The sequence below is a fragment of the Bos indicus genome, chromosome 24, assembly GCF_029378745.1.
Source record: "Bos indicus isolate NIAB-ARS_2022 breed Sahiwal x Tharparkar chromosome 24, NIAB-ARS_B.indTharparkar_mat_pri_1.0, whole genome shotgun sequence".
NCBI classification, from domain to species: domain Eukaryota; kingdom Metazoa; phylum Chordata; class Mammalia; order Artiodactyla; family Bovidae; genus Bos; species Bos indicus.
Window position 1 is genome coordinate 33,881,867 of NC_091783.1, and position 21,198 is coordinate 33,903,064.

The 21,198-nt window shown below is 35.3% G+C and overlaps 1 protein-coding gene across 3 annotated transcripts in view; it reads right to left on the reverse strand.

Moving 5' to 3' along the window:
- RBBP8 (RB binding protein 8, endonuclease) overlaps positions 1–21,198 on the reverse strand; it is an 82,355-nt gene that overhangs the window by 39,762 nt on the left and 21,395 nt on the right. For all 3 annotated transcript variants that reach the window (XM_070778841.1, XM_070778840.1, XM_070778839.1), the window contains 2 exons: positions 12,595–12,637; positions 9,284–9,379 (listed from right to left, as the gene is read on the reverse strand). In XM_070778841.1, the coding sequence (XP_070634942.1) occupies positions 9,284–9,379; positions 12,595–12,637 (139 nt within the window). The remainder of the gene's footprint in view (positions 1–9,283; positions 9,380–12,594; positions 12,638–21,198) is intronic.

The window sequence follows — 21,198 nt, forward strand, 5'->3', positions numbered from 1 at the left end:
GCATATATATGGAATTTAGAAAGATGGTAACGATAACCCTGTATGCGAGACAGCAGAAGAGACACAGATGTATAGAACAGTCTTTTGGACTCTGTGGAGAGGACGAGGGTGGGATGATTTGGGAGAATGGCATTGAAACATGTATATTATCATATGTGAAGCAAATCACCAGTCCAGGTTCGATGCATGATACAGGGGATGCTCGGGGCTGGTGCACTTGGATGACCCAGAGGGATGCGGTGGGGAGGGAGGTGGGAGGGGGATTCAGGATAGGGAACACATGTACCCCGGGGCGGATTCATGTCAATGTATGGCAAAACCAATACAATATTGTAAAGTAATTAGCCTCCAATTAAATAAATAATGAAAGACTCCAATGTTAGATTACGAAATAGATTTTAGTAATTATTTTGAGGGCTGAAGGGAAGAGGGAATACATACATGAAAGGGGTGGGTGATGAAAAGAAAGGTATTTTCCAAAATGTTACTAATAGTTATCTTGTAAGTACCAAAAATATAGAAGATTTTCTTCTTAGTATTTTGCTTATTTTTCAAAATTTCTCTAATTTTATTATTTATATAACCAGGAAAAAATACGGTTGAAAAAAAAGACACACATTCCACTTTAGGAATTTAGCAAATATAAATTCTACATAATTTTTTTTTCATTTTTTTTTCTACATAATAATTTTAACTCAATAACTTAATAAGATACTAAATATACATAAATGTCTATGGAAGTAATAGCATTGTAGGACATGCCATGAATTTTAAAACAAGGAGATAAAAACATGAAAACTAGACAACTGAAACAAAAAGAACCTAGAGATTTTTATGTAAAAGTAAAACTCATATCAACAAGTATTGATATGGATATAAAAAATAAAGATTAGAGATCATAGGTTGCATTAATAGGACTAAAATGTCTAGAACAAAGGATAAAGAACTGAGTGTCAAAACCAGAAGGGAAAGAGACACATGTACCCCAATGTTCATCGCAGCACTGTTTATAATAGCCAGGACATGGAAGCAACCTAGATGCCCATCAGCAGATGAATGGATAAGAAACCTGTGGTACATATACACAATGGAGTATTACTCAGCCATTAAAAAGAATACATTTGAATCAGTTCTAATGAGATGGATGAAACTGGAACCTATTATACAGAGTGAAGTAAGCCAGAAAGAAAAACACCAATACAGTATACTAATGCATATATATGGAATTTAGAAAGATGGTAACAATAACCCTGTGTACGAGACAGCAAAAGAGACACTGATGTATAGATCAGTCTTATGGACTCTGTGGGAGAGGGAGAGGGTGGGGAGATTTGGGAGAATGGCAATGAAACATGTATAATATCATGTATGAAACGAGTCACCAGTCCAGGTTCGATGCATGATACTGGATGCTTGGGGCTGGTGCACTGGGACGACCCAGAGGGAGGCTATGGGGAGGGAGGAGGGAGGAGGGTTCAGGATGGGGAACACAGGTATACCTGTGGTGGATTCATTTTGATATTTGGCAAATCTAATACAATATTGTAAAGTTTAAAAATAAAATAAAATTTAAAAAAAAAAAAAGAAGGGAAACTTAAAAAAAAAATAAAGAACTGAGCGTCATAGTTTAATTGGAGTAGATTCTATAAACAGGAATTAGGACAATTAAGATCTACGAAAAGATGACAAAGTGAACATCTGCATCTATTATGGCTCTTTCCCCAAATCCCACTACACACACAGACACACAGATACACACACACACACAAACATATATATTTTTAAAGACACAAGACAATGAAGACGGAAAATGGGAAAGAAAGCAAACAAACAAATTGAAAGCAATGAGCTGGTAGACAAAAAGAAACTAAAAAAAATACTTCACATTTCATATTTCTCTTTCAACATCTATTCAAATTAATAGCTTGGGCTTCATGCAATAACATTCAAATAGTTCTGATTACAGGTAAATAATTTATTCACTCTAAACTATTAAACTCTAGAACTATTAAATCTAGAGGCCAAAAAGAGCACTGGCATTGAAAGGTCACTGAAAAACACTGAAGGAGCTAAGTGGCATTAATCAATTCTAACAAAGTATTTTTTAAACATTACCCTACCATTTTCCTTATTATTTCCAAGAATTCAACTCTGATATATCATGGAACACAACCTCTTGAAACCCTTAGTTTCCAAGCTTAAAAATGTCACTGGTAAAGGCAGTTATAAAATGAAGCAATATTCCCCAGCTTGTTTATTACTTCTAGTTTTCTCCAGTGTACTGCCACTTTTAATATTAAAGTATCTGTAAAGAGTCAACTCCTGATCGTTCACTGATCCTAGCTTAAATTTAAATGGATGTGAGAAAATAGGATAGTTCCTATTTCCATCAGTAGGATTCCACTTCTTTCCTTTTGCCTACCTTTTACTGCTGCTTCAGAGAAAGAAAAAACAGCCTCAATTTCACAGGAGAATGCAATTTCAGTAGCTATAAGCAGGTGAAAAGGGAAAGAAGAGTAATTCCTACTTTTAACGGCTGAAAAGCATTAGGCATTCTGAGTTATATTCCAGCTTGTTCATAGAGATGAAGAAATAAAAGCGTTCACTTTGCAGTAAAACTTACCACATAAACAAGTATGTTCAATTGTTTGCTATACCCTAAAAAGATTTCCTCAGATTTATTCATTTCATTCAAAAGGGTTTCACTAAACACCTATAATGAGTACTGTCCGTGCTAAAATACAACAGTGACCAAGATAGTGTCACTTCTTTTAAAGAAGGGCTTACAGTCCACTAGAAACAGACAGACAATAATAAGTATTTAAAATAAAGCATGACTAGGTGGCACAGAGGTAAAGAATCCACCTGTCAATGCAAGAGATGCAAGAGATGTGGGTTCGATTCCTAGGTCAGGATGACCCCCTGGCGCAGGAAATGGCCACATACTCCAGTATTCTTGCCTAGAAAACCACAGGAGCCTGGTGGGCTACAGCTCATGGTGTCACACTGAATTGGACACGACTGAGCACACACACGCATACATAGGATTCACAATAAAGTGGAAATACAGGATACTATGAAAGCACTGCTACTGCTACTGCTGCTAAGTCGCTTCAGTCGTGTCCAGCTCTGTGCGACCCCACGTACTGCAGCCTACCAGGCTCCTCTGTCCATGGGATTTTCCAGGCAAGAGTCCTGGAGTGGGCTGCCGTGAAAGCACATAGCAGAACTAAACCTAGTCTAGGAAGTCAGGGAAGGTCTCCTAAGGAATACATTTAAATTCAATTCTATGAGTAAGAAGACTTAGCAAGACAAAAGAAGACATTTGGTTCAGTATTTGAAAACTAGAGAACCACAAATCCTCTGATTATGAGTACCGATTTTCCCTTTTAACAACAGTTGAAACATGCGTTTCCTATGACTGCCAAAAGAGCTTTTAAAGATATTAAAATCTATCAGACAACCATGGTTTAACTGCTTAGTTCAGATTTTTAAAAAAATATCTTCTATCTACTTCTTTAGCACAGTGACTGTTCGTTAGATTAAGGGAAATACTTTGCTTCCTTGAAGGAAAGTCTATAAATATAATATAATAACAGTAGTAGTAAAACACAAACAAGCAAGCCACATTAAATTAGAACATTTTATTATCTAATTTATCTTTATTGTATTAATTCCTTTCATCTAAACATCTCTTGCTGTTTTCACAATATTAGGCTAAGAAGAATCACTTCATCTTATGAAAAGTAAACAGCAAGTTGCAGAATTACCATTAAGAAATTTTAATGAAATACATGTTATTTTTTAAAGGTCTCAGAAAAACTTGCTCTAGACTATCATTCATTCTTACATATGACATAAAATTAAAGTAAAATTTTAAGTAAGTAGAACTTTACTAAATGGTACCTACTTTGACATTTAAAAGTAGCATTTAGTTAGTAGCAATTTAAAAGGAAAATAACCAATAACAAACCAACCTTCCAACAAAACAAGACTATGATAACAGGCAATGTTGAAGACTTAATATTTCAGAGTACTTGTTTTAGTAACTTGATATCAAACATAAATACTCTGAGATAATCAGTTAAGTTGTAATTTATTTATACAACATTGATAAAATTAAGACAACACATATCAAACAGTAGAAATCGGGAAGTTTGGGGATCAAATTTAACCTAATTACTCATTAGCTACGTGATCTTGGGAAAGTTTAACTCTTCTTCAGTATTGTTTCCTCATTTGTAAAACTGATTTATCATCTACCTCACAGGGTGAAGGTGAAGATCAAGTGCTGGATACCTGGGTATAACGTGAGCCCTCAAACCTATCAGATCCTACATTAAAAAAATAATGGTCAGATCTACATCATTCTCAGTTTCATTAAATGAAGCTTCATAAAATGAGGGACAAACCTTAAAATAATCCCAGAAGGAAATTTTAGAGTTGAAGAAAGACGAGAAAAAGCATGTGAATAAAGGCATGAGCTACCCTCCTTGTCCCACCCCCAAATTAACACCATGTAGTGAACTATAGGTTCACCTGCCTAAAAATGTAATGGTGATCAGAATGAAAGGCAACAAGAACATTTAGGAATAAGAAACACTGGAGAAGTGTAACACCCAAATGAAATCAGTTACCATAGCCCATAAACAGAAAAGAATCATTTTTAAAAACTGCAGAATAAAAATGGTAATTTTAACAATTAAATGTATTCAACAAATAAAGGAGAGTAATGTAGAAAATACTTCTCTGGGAAAGGGGCACTCATCCACTGTCATTTCTTCTCAGAATGAGCCCAGAGAAGAACAACTCACTTAAGAAAAGAAGCACAAGATGCAAAGAATAACAGAGAAGCGAAAACTTTAAACCACAAAGTGAAGAAATGTTCTGAATATGTTACAAAGGAATATCTTCAAAACCTAAAATGAAAGACGACTATAGCTTGGGGATGAAATGGAGAGCCAACTGTATTAAGCCAATTCATGCAAAACATAATGAAAACTTTGTCTTGTGGTTTTTTCTTCAGTGTATTAATCTTGAGTCCTAAGCAATTTGTGAATGATCAACTAAACAGAAAGAGTGCTGGAAATAAATACAATCAGTCTTTGAGTGTGGCAACCACGAAAACATATCTCCTATTATAGGAAGTAAAATCACTGGCTCCAACTGTTGTGCTCTGAAATCCTTCACCTGTTCAGACAGGTGAGCACACCAAGCATCTCAGTCAGAAGCCAGCCAATGAATGAGCAGAGCAGAACCACCCACTGGCCTTGTCAAACCTTTCCTAAAATACAATGCAGCCTAAGACCTTCCTTTTCCCCTTTTTTTTCAAAAGGGTTAGATATATGGATATTTGACAGGTCCAATATGCTACTGGAGATCAGTGGAGAAAAACTCCAGAAAGAACGAAGGCATGGAGCCAAAGCAAAAACAATACCCAGCTGTGGATGTGACTGGTGATAGAAGCAAGGTCTGATGCTGTAAAGAGCAATATTGCATAGGAACCTGGAATGTCATGTCCATGAATCAAGGCAAATTGGAAGTGGTCAAACAAGAGATGGCAAGAGTGAATGTCGACATTCTAGGAATCAGCGAACTGAAATGGACTGGAATGGGTGAATTTAACTCAGATGACCATTGTATCTACTACTGCGGGCAGGAATCCCTCAGAAGAAATGGACTGGCCATCATGGTCAACAAAAGAGTCTGAATTGCAGTACTTGGATGCAATCTCAAAAACGACAGAATTATCTCTGTTCGTTTCCAAGGCAAACCATTCAATATCACAGTAATCCAAGTCTATGCTCCAACCAGTAACGCTGAAAAGCTGAAGTTGAACAGGTATATGAAGACCTACAAGACCTTTTAGAACTAACACCCAAAAAAGATGTCCTTTTCATTATAGGGGACTGGAATGCAAAAGTAGGAAGTCAAGAAACACCTGGAACAGGCAAATTTGGCCTTGGAATACAGAATGAAGCAGGGCAAAGACTAATAGAGTTTTGCCAAGAAAATGCATTGGTCATAACAAACATCCTCTTCCAACAACACAAGAGAAGACTCTATACATGGACATCACCAGATGGTCAACACCGAAATCAGATTGATTATATTCTTTGCAGCCAAAGATGGAGAAGTTCTATACAGTCAGCAAAAACAAGACCAGGAGCTGACTGTGGCTCAGACCATGAACTCCTTATTGCCAAATTCAGATTTAAATTGAAGAAAGTAGGGATAACCACTAGACCATTCAGATATGACCTAAATCAAATTCCTTATGATTATACAGTGGAAGTGAGAAATAGATTTAAGGGCCTAGATCTGATAGATAGAGTACCTGATGAACTATGGAATGAGGTTTGTGACACTGTACAGGAGACAGGGATCAAGACCATTCCTATAGAAAAGAAATGCAAAAAAGCAAAATGGCTGTCTGGGGAGGCCTTACAAATAGCTGTGAAAAGAAGAAAAGTGAAAAGCAAAGGAGAAAAGGAAAGATACAAACATCTGAATTCAGAGTTCCAAAGAATAGCAAGAAGAGATGAGAAAGCCTTCTTCAGTGATCAATGCAAAGAAATAGAGGAAAACAACAGAATGGGAAAGACTAGGGATCTCTTCAAGAAAATCAGAGATACCAAAGGAACATTTCATGCAAAGATGAGCTCGATAAAGGACAGAAATGGTATGGACCTAACAGAAGCAGAAGACATTAAGAAGAGATGGCAAGAATACACAGAAGAACTGTACAAAAAAGATCTTCACGACCCAGATAATCACGATGGTGTGATCACTGACCTAGAGCCAGACATTCTGGAATGTGAAGTCAAGTGGGCCTTAGAAAGCATCACTACGAACAAAGCTAGTGGAGGTGATGGAATTCCAGTTGAGCTATTTCAAATCCTGAAAGATGATGCTGTGAAAGTGCTGCACTCAATATGCCAGCAAATTTGGAAAACTCAGCAGTGGCCACAAGACTGGAAGAGATCAGTTTTCATTCCAATCCCAAAGAAAGGCAATGCCAAAGAGTGCTCAAACTACTGCACAATTGCACTCATCTCACACGCTAGGAAAGTAATGCTCAAAATTCTCCAAGCCAGGCTTCAGCAATACGTGAACCATGAACTTCCAGATGTTCAAGCTGGTTTTAAAAAAGGCAGAGGAACCAGAGATCAAATTGCCAACATCCACTGGATCATGGAAAAAGCAAGAGAGTTCCAGAAAAACATCTATTTCTGCTTTACTGACTATGCCAAAGCCTTTGACTGTGTGGATCACAACAAACTGTGGAAAATTCTGAAAGAGGTGGGAATCCTAGACCACCTGATCTGCCTCTTGAGAAATTTGTATGCAGGTCAGGAAGCAACAGTTAGAACTGGACAGGGAACAACAGACTGGTTCCAAATAGGAAAAGGAGTTCGTCAAGGCTGTATGTTGTCACTCTGCTTATTTAACTTATATGCAGAGTACATCATGAGAAACGCTGGACTGGAAGAAACACAAGCTGGACTCAAGACTGCTGGGAGAAATATCAATAACCTCAGGTATGCAGATGACACCACCCTATGGCAGAAAGTGAAGAGGAATTAAAATGCCTCTTGATGAAGGTGAAAGTGGAGAGTGAAAAAGTTGGCTTAAAGCTCAACATTCAGAAAACAAAGATCATGGCATCCAGTCCCACCACTTCATGGGAAATAGATGGGGAAACAGTGGAAACAGTGTCAGACTTTATTTTTCTGGGCTCCAAAATCACTACAGATGGTGACTGCAGCCATGAAATTAAAAGACGCTTACTCCTTGGAAGGAAAGTTATGACCAACCTAGATAGCATATTGAAAAGCAGAGACATTACTTTGCCAACAAAATTTCGTCTAGTCAAGGCTATGGTTTTTCCTGTGGTCATGTATGGATGTGAGAGTTGGACTGTGAAGAAGGCTGAGGGCCGAAGAATTGATGCTTTTGAACTGTGGTGTTGGAGAAGACTCTTGAGAGTCCCTTGGACTGCAAGGAGATCCAACCAGTCCATCCTGAAGGAGATCAGCCCTGGGATTTCTTTGGAAGGAATGATACTAAAGCTGAAACTCCAGTACTTTGACTACTTCATGCGAAGAGTTGACTCACTGGAAAAGACTCTGATGCTGGGCGGGACTGGGGGCAGGAGGAGAAGGGGAAAGAGGATGAGATAGTTGGATGGCATCACTGACTTGATGGACGTGAATCTGAGTGAACTCTGGGAGTTGGTGATGGACAGGGAGGCCTGGCGTGCTGCGATTCATGGGGTCGCAAAGAGTCGGACACGACTGAGCGACTGATCTGATCTGATCTGGTATACCTAGAGGGATGGTATTATTCCAAGTCCCTAGAGCAAAACCTAGAATGTGGTACAGGGCTCAACTATTTATTGTTAAATTTAATTAAGGCTACAGTGTGAAATTAGAATTCAAATTCATATCTCTGATTCTAAAGCATATGGAGTTTTATATATTCCAGAACAGGCTGCTTATTCCAGTAAGTGTACATCCACAGAAATAGTAGTCGTGGATGACAGAGTACTCAACTTCAGTTTGCATGCATACGAAATATTAGATTATTCCTCCAGTAAAGGCACAGCAGCAAAATCAAACCACCAGCCCTCTTGTAACATACACAGAAATGATAATAAAGGAAAAACATTAACTATAAATAAAGCAAGAAGAGACATGGTTTTTTGTACATAGTTCAAGGTCCTAAATAGCACTTACAGTTCAGACAAGGGAAAACAGCAAAATCTCAAAGTCTTTTCTAATGTAGTGTTAACTTCATAGAAGTGGGAAAAAAGAAAGTTGATAGGTGGAGGTGAATAGCATTATCTTGGGAATTCTCAGTAAAAAGAATCCCTAGAACGCCTGAAAGTGGAGAAATATGCAAGGAAGAAAAGCGAATGGCAGGACAGGAGTTAGATAGGAATGAACTGTGAAGCAGTTGCCACTTATTCAGAAGTAAAAATGGAATTAAAGCATCAAATGCATTAGAACACTGCTACCCTTGAGCTTGTCCTACATCAAACACCAGATAAAGAAACATCATTTAAAGGATAAACAGATGTGGTTGCTGTAATTAATGAAAAAACAAACCTGTAAGAGAATATCCTTAATTTCATAAGCTATTTATCCAAAGTTGACCTAAAGTTGGAAAAAAGATCACTTTAATTAAGCCTCAGAACTGATTACAAATGAACACCAATGTATATTCTCTATTAAGAGGGAAATCACCTCTTACTCAAGAGGACCCAAAGAACCAGACTCACCGATCTTCTAACACTTTAATGGTTTCATGAAGGACTTTCTGTTGCTCTCTCAGCTGTTGATTTTTGGTGAAGAATTCTTCTAGTCTTTGTGCATCTCTGAAAGTCAAGCAGTAAGTTGTTTTTTTCCTTTTTAAGGGAAAAACACTCTTAACAAGACTATTCTGTCATTAAGAACTCCAAAGCATGATCTCACCACTTAACATATTATGAATCTGTTGTATCAAAACACAAAAGGTGAGATTTGAATATTTGGTTAATCAGAGATCAAATTATACTAGAATTTGCTCTGCAGTATTTTTATGTTCTATAGAAGTATCTTCCTAAGCACCAGATATTCATTACACAATGCTAGAACACAGAGTGAATTCTGATGCCACCACTGACTCAACATAGTCAAAATTGCTATTAAACTGTACACTTATTGGTTATTTTTATTATTTCATATACATTTGCCAATATAAATAGCAGGTAACTCTACTCACATTGTTTCTATTCCAACTATGAGGGATCGATACTTTGTGTTTTTACAAAGTTTTGTGTTGCTTAAACTTTTACCTGGTATCACTTTTAAGCCAGGGTCTACTGTGAAGTAGATGCAAACCAATCCTATTCTGATGCCTCCTAGGTTTGAATCTCAGCTGCCAGGTACCAACTGTGTGACCTGGTGCAAGTAACCTAAACTCTCTGTACCCCAAAAAATGTGGATACATTAGTATCTACCTCATAAGGCATTTGCAAGGACGAAGTAAGTACTAATGAATATAAAGCATGTAGAACAGTGCTGGCAAATAGTAAACTCTATTTAAGTATTTACCATTTTGATTATGGTCAAGAAAAAACAAAGACATCTAAAATTTTCTTCTAGTAGACTATCTAGTTATTTCCCAAGGCTGTGCCATATTTTACCCCTCTGTCATTACATTTCAGAAAATAAAAAACCACATATATAAAATATGCATTTATTTTATGAAAACCCATTAGAAACTGAATTGGGATTCTCTGTGTGATGTGGAAGCTGAAAATACAAGATAATGGAGTGGTTCAAACACCTTCCCCAAGATCTCTCAAGGGTCAAAAATATCAAATCAAATAAAGGTGACGAAAAAGGAGATGTCCATATGATGGTATCAAAATTGCTAATGAATGTAGTATGAGCAAAAAACAGATGAGCTGAACAACTAAGTCAAAATGTCAGATACCAATGAGGGTATGTCTTAAATACTGGTTGAACATTTGATATTGAATGACAAACCAATACATCTGAGAGTGGTCTCCTGCTATACAACAAATATTGTTCTGGTAGCATATGTATAGATACTAAATTTTGGAAGTAACAGATAGCTGAAACTAGTAATCAAAAAACTTCCAATACTTCTTGAAAATATATTTAATTCAGAAGCAGCACTAGGTTTTCAATGATCCTATTTTGGAAGCCTTCAACAAAAATTCAACAGTCAACATTTCTACATGTATCATTTTGTAAATGAATTTGTGTAAAAGAGAAGCATTAGCTATGTACAGAGACAACATCAGAACACAGGCCTAAAGCAATTACATGATAGATAAATATACTATAGTTATTGATTTCTTTGCTAACTGCTTCTTCTAGGTGGGAATTTCTACGGACTGAGATATTTTACAAATAAAGCTGTTATAACAATATGGAGACCAGAGATCTTGTTACTGTACCATGGAGGTCTACTGTAAAATATACTTAGAAAGGGGGGTTATGGTAACACAGGCAAATCCAAGTTCCTGGTCCCACAAAGAAATGACCTAGCCTTCTGAAAAATGAAGCATCCTTTTACTTCTCTGATAACTCAGAAGGATTTACTTACTTACCCATGCTTCCAAAATGTGTAACCCCAAGTTACCTAAGGTAGGCAAGGCACAGAGTAATCACACTATATATTAAAAGGCTGCTAAGAAGATCAAATGACTGAACCATATAGTGAAGTAAAGCATAGATTTAGAAATGTTATAGGTGACTTTTAAGAAAGTAATATTCAACAGTCATTTACAAATTTAAGGTTTCTTATGTGGTTGTTTGGTTAGACATGTGGAGAAATACCTCTTGTATAAAAAATATATCCTAACTAATAAGATACACATCCTGAAATTTAAATGTTTAAAATGACATCTTTAAGGTAGGAACATGTTGACTTTCAACATGCAAAGTATTTAAAAGTGCCATTAATCAAGAAGAATCATAAAATTATTCTTAAAAAAAACTTTTAAAAATTTATGATTTCATATTTCTGTATCTAAGTCATCTTCCAAACATCACTTTCTAGTTGTAATGGAAAACTTCACAATTTCCAATTTCAGATTATAATAGAAAAAATAGTGAGGCATGTTTTGATGAGCGGTTGGTAACTCCAGCTTCTGGTTAAGGCCTTGGAAGATTCAGGAATATGAAAGAAATGAGACCTACTGGTATATATATTATAAAGCAAGTACAATATTATTAGTCACAATGATGTTAAATTTTGTCATGAATAATAATATTCCACTACGCCATCTGTTTCAGATTTCTGAATGTAGACGTTCTAAAAAACCAGGAGTAAAATCTGCTCCTGACTTAGAAAATCAGATCTGATTCTGGGGTTAATAATCAAAACAATTCAGGGGAACTGCTGGGAATTTCAAACTAGTTAAAAGGGGTCTCAGAATATCCATTTAGTTTCCATTTCTTATGAGTTAGAAATCCCACAATTATTCTGCTCCCCATCTTGTAGTATCTTAAATTCATAGGTGAGGAAAAAAATGCCATTAACAGATCAAAATGATATATAGATCAGTTTCCATCTTAATAAGTATAAGGAAAAAGATTATATATTAAAATTATATTAAAATATAAATATATTAAAATAATACCTAAGGCTATACTCTTATTACTTATAATTATTGATAAATTATTATTACTTTTCCTTTAGAATTTTGGGAGAAGGCAGTGGCAACCCACTCCAGTACTCTTGCCTGGAAAATCCCATGGACGGAGGAGCCTGGTAGGCTGCAATCCATGGGGTCGCGAAGAGTCGGACACGACTGAGCGACTTCACTTTCACTTTTCACTTTCATGCATTGGAGAAGGAAATGGCAACCCACTCCAGTGTTCTTGCCTGGAGAATCCCAGGGACGGGGGAGCCTGGTGGGCTGCCGTCTATGGGGTCGCACAGAGTCGGACACAACTGAAGCGACTTAGCAGCAGCAGCAGCAGCATACAAGGTTCACACTAAGTAGGTCAAATAGGACATCAATATCAGTTACCTTATAAATAAGACACCAGTATTATATATACTGATACTTACAAAATTCGTTCCTTTTTCAGTTTGGTTACTTTCACTTGTAAACCTGAAAAAGAAAAAAAAAAACCCACAGTATTTTATTTATACATTTTATCATTTCTAAAGCAGTTAATCTAAGTTTCTTTATGACTCTAATAACACTATTAAATCACTTGAGTCTGGCCTCTGAACAATGAGCCAAGTCCCATTAGTTTGAAGAATATACTTCCCTTATTCGCACCCTGAAGTCACAAAATATCTGCAACATTGTTGCTCCGAGTCTATTGTATGACAGCCAAATAGAATGAAATTTTCTCCACCTAAAGTTACTTCCTAATAGCATGAGCAAGCATATAATTAGATGTTCATTATGAATGAAGGTTTATGTTCTGGCATAGCCTATGTATTTTGCTAACAGCAATACTGCTTATATAGACTCAAATCTTCTGGGATTAAAACAGATTGGGTCAGGAAGTCCTGGACTAGGAACACAACTGCTGACAAGGTACTTAACAAAAGGCACTACTGTATCTAGTTCAAGATATGTATTACACGTGTTATATGTATTTTTAATTTTGAGTCAGATAACAAAATATAAAACTACTCCCTATGCTACTGTGCTGTGCTCAGTCGTGTCTGACTCTTTGCCATCTCATGGACTGTAGCCTGCCAGGCTCCTCTGTCCATGGGACTTTCCAGGCAAGAGACTGGAGCGGGTTGCCATTTCCTACTCCAGGGGATCTTCCTGACCCAGGGATGGAACCACGTCTCTTGCGTCTCCTGCACTGCAGGTGGATTCTTTACCACTGAGCCACACAGGAAGCCATACAAGATGTTATTACCACTGGGGTAAACTGGGTAAAGGGGATACATACAGTGTGAGTCTACAATAAGTTCATAATAAAGAAAATTTACGGAAAAGTATTGAGAGGGTTGGAACACTGTGAAAATGTAAAGCATTATAATAAAAGGAAAAAATTTTTAATGTTAAAAATAAAAACTGGTATGATCTTTTGATTTTCAAAAAGTCTTTTCCATCTGTCAAGTTAGTTCCCTAGCTGGGGAAGATTTCTTCTTTTTCAGGTGATGATGACTACTCAGAAGACCTTTAAAGTACTTAGTAAAGCATTAACTCATTTTTGAAGAATTAAGAAAAGAACTTGTGACCCGACTAGGCCAAAGACTAGAGTCAGCAGTTTTCTACTTTCTTCTACCCTCCCCAAAGTGTGTGAAAATTTAATTTTGGCTGACTTCTAAAACTCAGGTCTGCCTTTAAAAGTGAAAAGTAGCACCCAAGATGAAATGGATTATTGCTATGAACCATTTTATGAAAAGGAACAATGAGATAGAAAATCCTTAAAAACTTCAAAAGAAAATTCTTGGGAAACATGGAAAGACTACTCTTTTATCTTATAAGCGTTCAACACCTGCGAGGCATTTGTTCTGTCATGCAGACCAGCCCTGAAGCAGGTTTATGTTTGTATGTGTATGTATGTGTGTTTAAATTTTAGCATTTGCTATTCATCAAGTCAATTAGGCATCCACAATTAGAACCCCTATAAAGTGTGCTTTAATCCTGCTCCACACCCATCGGAAGGAATGAGGCTATACGACAAGGCAGCTCCTGTATGAACAGGCAGTCTGTTCAAAAAAGTATTTGGGATTGTTAACACTGGAAACTTGAGACACCTAATGAGAAAACAGTGCTCAAAAGACCAAAAGCACTGTACACCCAACACCCACGCATATATGAATTTTGGACAAAATGAAACAATTAAGGGCCCACATGTGTACTCACATACCAGAAGAAACAAATTTAAGAATTCGGAAATAAGGCAAGAATTCAACTTGTCATAAACAAAATCATTGCTATGTTTATACTAATTTTTGTTTGCTGAGAACAAACCATTTATGTATATACTGTCACTATAAAAAAAATTATTTACGGTTTTGAATGATAAATTGTAAGTCTAATAATATTTTTCTTGACAAATACTGGCTTTACATATGGCTTAAATAATTAAACTTCTACCAAAAACATTACTATTTCGGTAACTGCCTAATCAATTTCAACTCCAAAGTAAAGACATTTGTCTTTATAAAATGCAGCTACTTTTAGTGTGTGTTTAGTTTACTTTTAAGATTTAATTATATCAAAATGGGTAAATTAATTTTTTGCAGATTTTATTGAATTTATGTTAATACAAATGGAAAATAATACATGTGACAGTTAATGACAGTATTCTTTTTTAAACTGAATTATAGTTGATGTACAATATTATGTTGTTGTTGTTACAGGTGTATAATTAGTGATTCCCAATTTTTAAAGATTATACTCCATTTATAGTTACTATAAAATATTGGCTGTATTTCACGTGTTGTACAATACATACTTGTAGCTTATTTTACACCTAATAGTTTATACCTCTTAATCCCTTATCTTATATTGACCCCCACTTACCTCTCCCCACTGGTAACCACTGATTTGTTCTTTTTATCTGTGGATCTGCATCTTCTTTTTGTCATATTCACTCATTTGTTTAATTTTTTAGATTCCACATAGAAGTGATACCATATAGTATTTGCCTTCCTCTGTCTGACTTCTCTCACTTGGCATAATACCCTCTAAGCACATCCATGTTACTGCAAATGGCAACGTTTCATTCTTTTCATGGCTGAGCAATATTTCAGTGTGTGTGTGTGTGTATTTACACACATCTTTATCCATTCATCTGCTGATGGATACTTACATTGTTTCCGTATCTTGGCGATGGTAAATAACACTGCTATGAACACTGGTGTGCATTTACCATTTCAAATTAGTGTTTTTATTTTCAAATATATACCCAGGAGTGAAATGGCTGGGTCATAGGGTAGTTCTACTTTCAGATTTTTGAGACACCTTCATACTGTTTTCCACAGTAGCTGCACTGATTTATATTCCCACGAACAGTGTATGACAGCTCCCTTTTCTCTACGTCCTCACCAACATTTGTTATTTGTGTTCTTTATAAGTCATTCTGACATGTATGTGGTGATGTCTCATTGCCCTTTTGATTTGTACTTTCCTGATGACTAGCTTGTCATAATAATGAACAGGACACTGATGTTATGGACCAAAATCACTTGTCATTCCTTTCATTGCTAATTTGTATAGTCTTAACATGAATTTTATCTTTTTGGAATTTTTGATGAAACATGGGAAAATAAATGGAGCAATCCAAAAGTGAATCAAGACATATTTATCCTGTCATATTAGAGCCTCCGCACTTTCCGTTTCTTCAAAGGGGTCCAATTCTGTCCTCACAAATCTGCCTCACTTTCTATGAAACTGATTACCATATTTACCAGATACAGAAAATATTATGAGATGTTGATGACAGAATGTAGCATGGACAAAAAACTATTTATTAAAATGGTAGCACTCTGAAAAATATTCTAAATTTCATCTTATAACTTGTGCTTTTAAAATAATAAACCAGATACTGACAGGGATTTTAAAACATGAAAAAAAAACCCAAAACCCCTGCATTCAAATGAATTCAAATGTATTTAAGTTTGTATGCATATCTAACAAAAATTATGTAACTCAAGTATTACATTAATAACTTTTCCATTTTTTTTAACCTGGACATGAAGTTTTAGAAGTAATGAGTCAATTTTGATTCCTGTATATACTTTAAAACCTGCGAAGTCTGGACAAGTCCATGTTTGATGTCTTTCAAGTGGCCTCTTACACTGGGTTTCTCCAAATGGATCCTCTACTTTCAAACAAAAAAATAAAGTATCCTCAGGCATGTCTTTGATCTTATAGTAAGAGTCAAAGGAACTGATTTTACACAGAATGATGTGGAACACATTGACAAGGGACTGTCAAGAGTCTTCCTTTCAGCAAATTTGCCAGGCCCCACCAAAATATTTTTAAATAACATATGTGTGCTTAGTCACTCAGTCATGTCTGACTCTTTGTGACCCCATGGACAGCAGCCTGCCAGGGTCCTCTGTCCATGGGATTCTCCAGATAAGAATACTGGAATGGGTTGCCATGCCCTTTTCCAGGGGATCTTCCCAACCCAGGGATCGAACCCAGGTCTCCCACATTGCAGGTGTATTCTTTGCCATCTGAGCCACCAGGGAAGCCCAAATACTAATTTTTTAAAAATAGTGCTCGATCATTTAAAATCTTTAAGAATCCGTAAGTAATCTCGAAATTGGTAAAAGTTGCCTAATCAATATATTAAAATATGCCAGAATTTATCTTCTCTCAACTCAAACATATATCCAATGTTAGGTATGTTTGATATATCATGTATATCAAATTCATAAAGCACAGATATTAATAGAGTTTCCTGAAGAATCTGAAACACCAAGAAACATGAAGAAATCTACAAATATTTTATCCCTGTTATGAGCCTAAAAAATAAAACTGTCCCAGTTTTAAATGGGTATGCATAAAAATTCTAAAATGATGATGATTATGTGCCACATGAAAAACAAGCAGTTTGGTTAATAATAACAACAAAAATAAGTCACACATAAAACAGTATGTATATGGATCACAACAATACAATAAGCTACATGCATTTCTCTTAAAACTAGAAAAGAATAGACAACTGTCATTCTTATAAAATGATGCTTTTACAGTATCACCAAAAAATAAAAAATTTAAAGTAAATGAGTAGTATTTAGGGTTTCAGAGACAAAAAATTTTGATATTTTCATATCTTATGGAAATTTTTTTTGGCCATGCCACAGGCTTGTGGAATCTTAGTTCCCTGACCAGGGACTAAACCCAGGCCACGGCAGTGAAAGCTCTGAGTCCCAACCACTGGACTGCCAAGGAATTCTCTTATGGGATTTTGAAAACTTATGTTCAAGAAAATGCTCCACTGATGCAGATATAAACTATGCAATTCATTCAGATACCAGTTACTAATTTCTTACCACGTGCCAAGCACTTTTACCTATGGAAATGCAAGTAGAAAGATGAGTAAGATCTGGACTCTGTACGATAAAATTTTAATGATCTTAAAAAGCAGTTATACAACAGAAAGTAATTATTTGAAGGATAAAGAATTTAGCCTTATGCTTGAAGATGGCATAATGCTAATTCTCTATCAAATGTTTAATAAAAACTCAAGTACGTCTGGTCCTATTTAAATCATTTGGAGATACTATGTTTGTTTTACCTCCAGGTCACAAAGAATAAGCTTTTATATAGTGTATTGCTCCCATAATAGCTTAAACTTCAAGTTGTTCCTACAGGTAAACTTGCATGGTGGGGTCACAGTATAATAAACCAAGAGGAAGATAAGGCTGGTCTTCAACAGAAGTTGGGAGATGTTATTATTCCTTTGTAGATTTAAAAGCTCATGCAGCTGATTATATTGTTATTATCTGTAACCAAGACAGACTGTCTTATATTTGGCTTATTTTTGTTATCACTTTGTTATATAATTATACTGTATTAGTATTTTCCTAAGGAGAGATGAATACAATGCTCTCCAAACCCACTGTATCTTCTTCATGGCTATATTGTTAGCAACTGCTATGATTCCCAGTATATAATTCAGTAACTACTCACTGAATGAACAGCAAGTCAGTACTAAAATTCAGAATCCTTCCTCAATGTTTCACACTATATTTTCTGGGGGGAAATAGTGTAGTCAAGTGAAGAGTAGAATTAATGTAAAATACTCATATTTGTCCCTGGACATATGACCACAAGCATAATCACTTTAAAATCATATCTTTATCATTAACAACAAATTTGAATTTCTAAATTTTTAAATATTTGAAGTCAATACCATGCCTCAGATATAAACAGCTCCTATCAATTGATAGGCAAGAGGCCAACAAGCCAATAATCAGGTATATAAACAGTTCTTAAAAAGAAATGCAAACCACCCTCAAACATAAGCAAAGATGCTTAATTTCACTCATAAGGGAAATATAAATTAAAACTACACTTTTCAGTAGATATGTTAATAAAATACAACATGGAGACATGTTTTAGATACAGATTAGAACAAACTAACTATAAACAGACATTTTAGGTACCTGAGTAAAGTTGAACATGACCACCTAATAGGTATGAGATGACATTAAAGAATTTATTTAATGTGATAATGGCATTTTCTGGTTAAAAAAGACTCCTGGAATATACTAAAATGTTTATATATGAAATTATGTCAGAAACTTCAAAATAATTGAGTGGAAGAGGGATAAAGATGCAAATGGAATATGGGTAAAGACTGGCCATGTTGGCTGAAGCTGAGTGATGGGTAAGTAGGAGTTCTTTATACAATTTTCTTTACTTCTGTAAGTGAGTAATATTTCCTAAAATTAGTCTTAAAATTCAAATAAAAAAAAATAGAAAACAACACAAAAGTTAATAAAAAGTGGTTACCTTTAGTGTGTGGGGAGGAGAGGGATAAATTTTTACTGTTTATTTTGTACTTTGACAATTTTAGAAAAAAAGTTTAATAATAATTAAAAAACACAGTAAAACAAGAATAACTCCACTGATACCCAGATTTCTAAATGAACACTAATGTACCTAGACTACATCGGTAATCCTAATATGCTGAAAGAGAGCTTTAAAGGAAACAGATCAGAATAATTTATCAAAGAATGAGCATAACAGAGCAGTAAAGTATGCAAGTGAACTGGGAGATGTATTGAAACTCCAACCTTTCATAATAAAATTAAAGAGTTTTTAATGTTTATCTCAGCCATGAATTTAAAAACTACAATTAAGAAATAGTTTCAGTAAAGTTGTATGATACAAAGTCAACACACAAAAATCAGTGGTGTTTCTTTATATTAACAATGAGCAATCTGAAAAGGGAATCAAGAAAATTCCATTTATGGTAGCATCCAAAAGCATCCAATACAAAATTAAGGAATAGGCTTAACTAAGGAGATGAGACTTGTATGATGAAAACTACAAAACATTGCTGGAAGAAATTTTTAAAAGTTAAGACATCTTATGTTCATGGAACAGAAGACAACACTGTTTAGATGTCAACACTACTCAATGTGATCTATAGATACAATGTAATCTGTATTGAAATCCCAATGATATTTTTTGCAGAACTAGAAAAATCTGTCCTAAAATTCGTATGAAATCTCAAGGGACTCCAAATAACCACAACAATCTTGAAAAAGAACAACATTGGACACCACATATTTCTTGACTTCAAAACAAAATAAAAAGCTACAATAATCAGAACAATGTGGTACTGGCATAAGGACAGACATATAGACCAATTAGAATAGAGCCCAGAAATAAACTCTTGCAGATATGATGAAATGGTTTTTGAGAAGGGTTCCAAGACCATTCAAAGAGGAAAGGACAGTATTTTCAACACATGGTGCTGGGCAAGTGAAATATTCACAAGCAAAAGAAGGAAGTTAGACTCTTACATTACACTAAATACAAACTTTAACTCAAATGGATCACGGACCTAGACATAAAAGCTAAAACTGTAAAACTCTTAAAAGAAAACACAAGGGAAAAGCTTAATGGCAATGAATTTGGCAATGATTTCTTGGAACAAAAGAGAAGTATAGGCAACAAATGAAAAAAGTAAATAATTTAGACTCTACCAAAATTTAAAACTTCTATGCATCAAAGGACACAATTGACAGAGTGAAGAAGCAACTCACAGAATGGCAGGAAATACTTGCAAGCATGTATTGGATAAGAGATTAATATCCAAAATATACAAAGAACTTCTACAACTCAACTGCCACAAAAACCAATCTGATTAAAAATAGGCAAAGAATTTGAACAGACATTTCTTCAAATGTACACAAATAGCCAATAAACAGGAAAAGATAATATAGCCAATAAGCATGAAAAAACAACATTACTAATCATTGGGGAAATAAAAAGAATATGGAGTTTTCTTAAAAAGCTAAAAAAAGAGTTACCATATGATCCTGCAATCCAACTCCTGGGCACACATCAGGAGAAAACTAATTTGAAAAGATACATACATCCCAATGTTCACAGCAGCACTATTTACAATACTCAAGATACGGAAGCATCTAGTGTTCACTGACAGATGAATGGTTAAAGAAGATGTGGTACAGATATACAATGGAATATTACTCAGTAATAAAAAAGGAATGAAACAGTGCCATGCAGCAACGTGGATGGACCTAGAGAGTACCATATTAAGTGAAATAAATCAGAGAAAGACAAATATATCACTTATACGTGGAATCTAAAAAAATGATACAAATACAAAACAGAAATAGAGTCAAAGACACAAATACCAACCTTATGGTTACCAAAGGGGATGGATGGGGTGAGATAAATTAACAGTTCGGGATTAACATATACACATTATATACTATAAACAGGTAAACAACAAGGACCTACTGTGTAGCACAGGTGACTAACATTTTATAATAAACTATAAACCTAGAATACATATTTACGTATAACTGAATCACTATGCTGTACACTTAAAACCAACACAATTGTAAATTAAATATACGTCAATTAAAAAAAGAAAAAGCTATGTGACTTACAAAGCACTGTATTAGCAAACCTATGGTGGCAACACATAATCAAGAAATACATGTAAAACAAAGCATTTCCACACATGGGACAAA